General features: G+C 40.8%; 1 protein-coding gene across 2 annotated transcripts in view; it reads right to left on the minus strand.

Annotated features, from left to right (window-relative positions):
- Positions 1-8,198, minus strand: part of si:ch211-13c6.2 (uncharacterized protein LOC100000125 homolog) — an 11,570-nt gene extending 3,372 nt beyond the window's left edge. The window contains exons 1-7 of one of the 2 annotated variants that reach the window (XM_046417922.1): positions 7,829-8,198; positions 7,393-7,461; positions 5,147-5,171; positions 1,994-2,080; positions 1,769-1,908; positions 1,537-1,656; positions 1,375-1,420 (exon numbers count right to left, since the gene is read on the minus strand). In XM_046417922.1, the coding sequence (XP_046273878.1) occupies positions 1,375-1,420; positions 1,537-1,656; positions 1,769-1,908; positions 1,994-2,080; positions 5,147-5,171; positions 7,393-7,461; positions 7,829-7,882 (541 nt within the window). In that variant the 5' untranslated portion in view covers positions 7,883-8,198. The remainder of the gene's footprint in view (positions 1-1,374; positions 1,421-1,536; positions 1,657-1,768; positions 1,909-1,993; positions 2,081-5,146; positions 5,172-7,392; positions 7,462-7,828) is intronic. The other variant, XM_046417923.1, reaches the window with a different exon arrangement.
- Between the last annotated feature and the right edge of the window lie 94 nt (positions 8,199-8,292).

Here is an 8,292-nt window from a genome sequence, read left to right on the forward strand (position 1 = left end):
TACCTCTTAGTCAATAATACAAATATAGGACTCTACAAGGCAAAATAGAGACCATAGAGCAAGAACACCGTCAGGAATGTACAAACCTCCCCTGCTTTGTTGGCCGCTGCAATGTTTGATTTGGCTGTTACTGTTTCTTTAAACTCCTCATATCCTGACATCATCATTGTGTATTCTTCTGGGGAAAAATATGGAACATTATGCCTGTGTTGCCATGTTAACCGAGATCTCATTCACAGCCATACAGTTTAAAACCAATTTTGACATTCAAAGTTTGTCAACCCTGACTGTCCTTGATAACCTCAATGTAAATACGAATAGCTTTCCACGGGAGCTATGTGTTTGTAGGACAGTAACGTGAGCAAAAAAATACATACAAAAGCAATTCATATAACATATATTCAATGTAATCAAACTACATCCATAGCAGTTAACACATATGCCAACACTGCTCCAAGCCAACTAAGAGGCCTCCAAGAGATGAGCCATTTCAATGTCACAGTTTTCAGTAAATTATCCCACTTCTGTGGATCATGAAACTTCTGGTTTCCATATTAGTATGGTGATTTTCAAAAATGGAAAAATTCTTGGGCTTTAATGTAGTGCATACTTAATCTATATTTAAAAAGACATAATAAACCCAGGTAGTTTGTAAATAAAAAGAATGCAGCACTTTTTTCCTCTCACTGATGACAACAGCCACCAAATTTTCTTGTAAAGTGAAAAGCCATGCATTCTAAAGCCAACCCCAGTTATGAACCTTAGGATGGAATGATATGACTACACTGGGGGGCTTGACAGTGGAGGCAGGAGAATGCATATAAATTACATCACCTTGGTTTATGATTGATAAAAAGGTTGGCTGGACAATTTGCCTTCTGCATCTCTTGGTGATAAATGGCTTATTTCTGTTAAAAAAAACTGTTACAGCTGCAGTGGCCTTCAACCATGGGCTACGTGCAGTGACTGGTAAACTGTTCAAATGCAGGTGAAATTAGGCCCTCAAGTAACTTCTGATTTACAGCAGAGGTCACTGCATCATTTGTTGAGAAAAATATAATATAATATTGCCCATATGAGCAGTTTTTTAAGAACGTGAATGAAGTAGGTCACAATAGATTCTCTGAAAAGTATTATTTGCTTGTCACAACGTTAAAAGAACTCCAAGACATGTCAAATCAGACAGCTTGTGGCACTGAATGAAATATTTACGTTTTCGTGTGTTCGTTGTACCAATAACCATTCTATGAAATTTTGGGAAACTCTGACCCTGACAATTCTATGCATTAATCACTGCTCAGACAGGCTACTTAAAAATTCACCAATATCTTATCTAGTGTCTACCACTAAACAAAATTAACTGTATCAATTTACCTTTTGAGATGTTTAATTTGCCTTTTATGTGCTTTTTCGGCAACAGCTGAAACACAAGAAACACAAACAATATACATTACACTTAGTATTATTTTGTTATGATTTTTAAACATCATTTCATAACATTCAACATTTCTGGTTTTTGAAATCAATATGTCCCACCACTGGATTTCCTCGTCCATCCTGTCTCTCTATTATCTCTGCTCTGGCTCGTATAATTTTTCCTCCTTGTGTTAGTATGGGCTGTTTATCCCACGTCACCAAGTCTGGCCGCTTCAATTCCTGTAAAAACACAAAGTTAAATCATTCTCATTTTTGAAAAAAAAAACAAAAAAAACAACAGACACTCAAAAAGTTGCACTGGAGTTTTAAGGAAGTATTCACAACGCTTTACCACATATTTCTGCCGGTGTTTACGTCCAATCACATGATGGACCATTTCTGCCAGTTGTCTGGTCTGACGACATAGCCTACATGTATATTTGGGGCCAGCTTGTGGATCTGTACTAGGCACTTCATCCAAATAGTCCAAACCTAAGAAATACGAGGAATTAGAAAGTTAGACAGGAACCAAACAAAGATGGAAAAACCTGTTCAAAATCAGTGTTTAGTTATTCACCAATGATGGGCTCATCAAGCTTCATGTAATCCAGATATTGTATAATGTCTTCAAATACTGGGACGGTGTGCTGTCTTGTAGCACGCCCTGAGAAAGTCAAATATTGGCAGTTAGCAAAAAGAGAATATATCAGAGTAAAAGTATTATACAGTCTCTAAATTGTCTTACTTAAGTGTAGAATGCATTTTGTGCCTTTGCAAGTTTACTCTCCTCTATATGCCCTTGATGTCACAACCATCTCCCCTAAGGCTCATAAATGAATGATTCCATATTCCAGGCCAAGAATAACAAGTGAAGAGTGTTTTACTGCAGCTGCAACCAAAAGGGAATTCTCTGAATACTGCAAATGTGAATCGAAATGCTTTTACACATGATGTTGTGATGTGACAATGTTTCACTTTTAAACACCACCATCCTCAAATTCAGATCTACTTACATCAGCAGAGAAGTTACCTCTTTCAAACAAATGTAGGGTGCATTCTTTTGTTGCCACGCAAATGACTTTGCAAAAAGTAATGCCTGTTGAGGCATTACAGCTATGACCCCCTGTGACATCCAACTGAAGACAAAGCTTCTAAATGCTGATGTTATCTACGTTATCTACAACAGCTGAGGAAAAATATGTTTTCCTACCATCCAAACCAAAAATGTGCACAAAAAAAAACTCATGTTGACTTTCAAAATGAGTGTGCCACAGTTCAGTTTAAGCAAACAGAAACACACCTTTCTTTATTCAGTGTGCACCACATTCGGCAACAGGTAAAACTTGAACATGCTTCCCCAGGCTGCACGTTAGTGAACGTGCACACGCATCATCCGGAAAATTTTTTACCGCTGTTTCTTTCATACATGCATTTCGTATACCCATGACAGTAACAGAAATTTGGATCAAACAATCCACTTTTATGATGTGCAAATCTGCACAACACATTCCTGACCTTTCGGGCCTCTGAGCTCTGAACCACATCAATATTGGCGAATGTTGGTGCACGCACTGATGTTCCAGCATCAGAATGATTCTGATGGCTACATTAAGCTTTGGGGCAACCTTACAGGCATGGGTAGACCTGTGGCATCCGCTTTTGTGCAAGTGCCACCCATCTGAATGAGTGGAATGAGTGACAGTCATGAATAACAAAGTGCTAACTCAAAGGAAACCGGCAGAGGACAGGTCTCAAGTCAAACTCATAGAAGAAGACTGTCAGTGCTGATGGTAGCCCAGTTGTGTAAAGGCAAAACTGTAAAAAATTCTCTCTGTACAGATAGTGAAGCATGTCTTCATATATTTCTTCAAGAGACTGTACCACTAAGAAAATGAGGTATTTCCTCAAAGCCAGCCAGTTGTGCCCACAGACATCAGACTACATAGTAGGAAGGTTGTGAAAAGTATCAATACTTCTTCAACACAACATTTTTAAAATAATATGACATCCACTTCTGATAGTACTGAAAAGCTATACATAAAGATCTCCAACCAGATTTTCAACTCAAGGTGACACAGACACTAACATTATTACATTTCTCATTACTCTAGTCAACCAACAAAATCTATAAGCGGAGGCCCAGTGTATATGATAACTGCAGTATGGGGAGTCAAGAGAAGGTACACAGGACCTATGGGGGTATCACTGGCATCGTGGGTCCTGTGCATTGAGGGTCCTGTGCATTGAGGGTGGGGCCCACCTGGTGGGAGCGTGAATTCGGCATATTCCGGTGCATCCCACAGATTCTTGTTCAGGTTGGGATCTGGGGAGTCTGTAGGCTCTTATTGTGGTCCTTGATATTCCTGAGGTGTTTTCGAAACGTGACAGGCTGCACTGTCCAGCTGGGGGGAGGCTGCAGCTGAAGGGAAGAGCCGTTGCAATGGAGGACAAGAATAGGGGAGGGGGGATTCAAGTTGATGATTCAATTCACCTGTCATTGGTTTGAATGTTGTGGCTGATTGGTGTATAGCCACTTTTCCATGCACATGCGCTGGCTTGGCTTAATTCAGTTTGATTCGGCACATTAGCCCAGAGACTGAAGGTGTGCCTAACTGTTGGTATGCCTGTCCTGAGTCAACAACATTTAAAAGCAGCAGGGTTGATCCATGGTTGTGACTTGTGGTCAAAAGAAAAACTGTAAAATGCTGGATAAACGCATTTCATAAAAGTCCCCCGTTGTTTTTAAATTCCACAACACGGTGGGTAAAAGAAACCGTTTACCTGTTGGAGGAGAGCTGTTTGCAGAGATACAGTAAGAGCCTTTTGTCTGCAGCTCTTCATCTCACATCTTACTGTGGTCGTTTCTGTGTGCACTCTTCCTCCCTGCAGTGCTATTGAAGAATAGCTGCAAACAAATCTCCACCAGTGATGTTCAAACAGGGGCGCAGGAGAGAAACTCATCTTCAAACCACAGAGCTTTGGTTAGAAGCTCCAAAAGTACAGAGGGGTGAACACAGAGACTTTTAAAAATGTCTTTCTCTGTCGTCTCCTGCAGACATGAGTTGAGTCTTGCAACATACGCTTGTTTGACGGAGAAAAGGGAGGGTTGTCACGGGTTGACCGCAGTTGGCGAGATGTCAGTGTAACCCACTGGGAGGCCAGTCAGGCGCGCTTTGGCCTCGCTCCGGAGCAAGACTGTGTGCTTTTAAACTGGTAATGAAAACGTAAATCAGCGTGGGACACTTTTACTTTCCGTGGTCAAAAGTGATGATATAGTCCGATATGTGGACATCCAAGTATTACACTGACATTAATCTCATGCCATGGTAGCCTCCATTCTGCTGGGGAGGCTCTCCAGTTCAGCCACAAGAGAATTACTGAGGTCAGGTGATGATGTTGGGCGATAAGACCTGGCTCGTAGTAGGCACTCCCATTCATCTCAGAAGTGTTCAGTGGGGTGAGGTCAGGGCTCAGTGCAAACAAGTCAAGATTCCCCTTAACTGGAATTAAGGGGCCTAAACCAAAGATCTTAACAAAGTTCATAACCGCTCTTAGAGGATCACAACCATTTATCTAGAGCTGAAACCGCTGTCCATCAAAACCAGGCAACCAATTAGACTGACTTATATTACCTTTGTGTGTAGATTTAATCACCTGCCAGAATAGACTGCAAATATACACAAGGCCAGAGAAGAACAAAGTGACAAGGCTGAGGATGACGTCTACTTACCCGCAGCAACAAGAGCATCCTCCTTCTGCCAGGAATAAAAGGAGAGCAATAAAAATTAAGTCAATCAGTGCTGGGTAAACAGGACACTGGTTAGAGGTTACCGCTGCTACAAACAGAGAAAGAATTATATCATGGAAACATATTTTTTCACACATAACCAAACCAAAACCACAGCTCAATCAAAGTGCAGTAAAGGTACATATCCTCGCTGGTTTTTACTGAACTTTGTTCATAGTGAGTGCATAAGGAAATTAAGAGTGTGTCCTCCTGCATGTCAAAGTGTCATTTTTAAATATAACTGCATACATTAAGACACCTACCCAGGAGAAGGTTACATTAACTGGTAAAAACCAGATTTAATGTGAAAATGAGTATCTGTATGCATGAATATCTACTTTGTCATAACATTGAGCCATGAACTTTGACCTTGTTGCTCACACATCTGTTTGTCAATGAGCTGTCATCCGTCTGTGCTCTCTCGGCAGCTCAGTCAATTCGACGAATTTTCCATTGCGCAGATGACCAGAAAAGCATATTGGCTTGCATACTGCAAGATGCGACCAGATGCAGCAGGACATCCCGCTATTTTTGGTATACTGCATTTGACATACTATGTAGTTTGACATACTAAATGGTATGGTAAAATGGACGTTGGAACTCTGCCACTGACCAGTGTTTGCGCAACTTTTTCTGAAGTGTACTGGCCAGTGAGCTCTGCCAAAACACTGACTACACACCAGTACTGTTGCACATCTAGTGTGACACTGACAAAGGACTGCAGCTGCTGCCAAGTTGCCGTTGCTGCACAGCATGGACAAGGTATTAGCATTTGTAATGCTCAGTTGTCAAAGTATTGTCCGTGCTTATGTAGGCCCTGACTTTCCAGCAGTACACAGTGTCAAAGCACCGAGGGTGAAGTCAGTTGTTTAACCTTCCAACCAATATAATAATCTCCAGTCACACTTGTGGCGTCCTCACACGATGTAAAACCTGTAACATATAGGAGAGAAATCTTACAAGGCTCAGAGCTGGAAAATTTCCACACAGATTTGGAATACATATTTCTTTGCAGACAGAAAATTCTAGTCAGTTATAGCAGTAAGAGAACCACTCAAAGGACTTGCTATCTGAGTCAGAGGATCTCTCATGGGTTCTGTTCCACAGAATGATTAAGGTCACTTGATCAGATGACCAGACTCCATTGAAAATTATTATCAAGCTTAACTCAAATCATCCCAATATCCTTGTAAAAGCATCCAGGATTTCTGTCCATCATGTAAAAGGATGTCAATGACCATTCCAGCGGTGTGGTGTGACAAAGAACCACATCTATAAGCTGTGATGTTGTAGCCTTCAGTCTCCTGATGACGACCAGGAGAAATTCAAGTTGAGCTATGGGTGATGGCTTCATTATCAAAAGATGTGATGCAGAGCATTTACACAGCATATTTTGCAAAAACACAAAATCTGCTGTTCTTGCCAGTTGTGTCCATCATAATGACGTGAGACCAGGAGACAAGAGACACGTGATGAAGGTTAGGTTGAGTGAAATGTATTAACATGTAGTCTTCTTGTGCACCAGAAACTTACTGCAAGGTAACCTCTTCAAAGACACGGTGCTCCTCCAAAATTACAGGACATAATCTTCCAATGGTCAAAGACAAGAGTTGGCAAGCCTTCATTTCCACTGGTTACTTGTCGTTACGAAAGAGGAGACTGAACGCTAAGCACTTATTTAGTCGTGATAGCCAGGATACAAATTTTAAGCGCTTATGAAAACGCCAATGTGCACAGAACTTCAGCTTCAACTCTGAGCCAGAAGACATGCAGCCTGCCTGTTGTCGTCACTGATCTGGTACTTACTGTACCACTAGTTTCTTGAACACCGGCATACCAAAAATGCAAGGAGACTGGCAGGACACAAGCAAGGTCACAGAATATGGACTCAGGCAATATAGAAGTAAGACACTGAAGAGGTTTAAAAAAAAAAAAAAAAAAAATTGAAAAAATTGAAAAAATGAGTCCTCAGATTTCACTAATGACTTTAAACAATAGTGAAATATCACTTTTGAGTGCTCCTTGTTCGACCTGTGACTGAAATTAAAAGAAGAAAGAAGAAAAAAACAGGACATCATAGTAAAAACAATTAAGTCCTCACGGACAATTAACTTCAATCTGTATCACTGGGTGTCCACATTAGTAAACAAGACAACTTTCGCTGATCACCAGTAAACGATGCTGTGTACCTTTATATGTCCCGGTGTAGTCAGGTGTATCTTGTACAAAGTCTCCCCTCTGATGGATTTATCACAGACCTGTATTAAGAAAAAACATAAACCAATCAGTTTCCTAGCTACGTACGATGGTATTATGCTGCCAGTTTATTGGCTAACTTAACATATCTCAACTAAAGCAGTCTTAAGACTATCCTCATAGCTATGAGTGGGATGGATGACATGTTGTTCATATCTCCTACTAGTCAACAGCAACACAAACCACAGTTTCAGCAAAATTATTAGCTTAATTTATAAGCCTTATGAAGGAGGCCTTTATTTCAGGTCTGCAGAGCTGGAAATGATAATGTACAGCTAAGTGTACATAGAAGAAGTAGAAACTAAATAATCAGTTGTCGACATAATCAGATAAGTCCGTGTGAACCAACGTAAACGTTAGCTAGCTCACCGTGCATTCAATAAACTGAGCCTCTTCATCGTATGGCGTTTCGAAACTGTCCATTTGACGGTCCTTTGTAGGATATTTTACGATGTTTAACGTTAAAACGTTACTGGTACAAGTGACCGCAAGTAGCTTAGCCTAGCAAACGTACAGATGGGCGGACGATACCGAGGCTCGTAACTTGTTTCACTCGCGTGAAGCGCAGTTTCAGTACAAGCAATACATTTAGGCTTTTAGCTAGGAATTCGTGTTATCTCGCTAGTACTAAGGAATGAGTTAGCGTATGTGCGATTATTATTTCTCTGTGGCCTTCAGATACCTATTTACGTTCACCATTAAAAGATTACGTTTTGAACACTTCCTGTACGTTTGTGCAGTACACCAGGACACTCACACGAGCGGGATCGATTCAGTCCCACAATCCCGGTATATAAAACGAGCGCACCCCACAGAAACCGTGGATAATCCTT

This window comes from Scatophagus argus, chromosome 17 (genome assembly GCF_020382885.2).
Source record: "Scatophagus argus isolate fScaArg1 chromosome 17, fScaArg1.pri, whole genome shotgun sequence".
In the NCBI taxonomy this organism is placed as follows: Eukaryota; Metazoa; Chordata; class Actinopteri; family Scatophagidae; genus Scatophagus; species Scatophagus argus.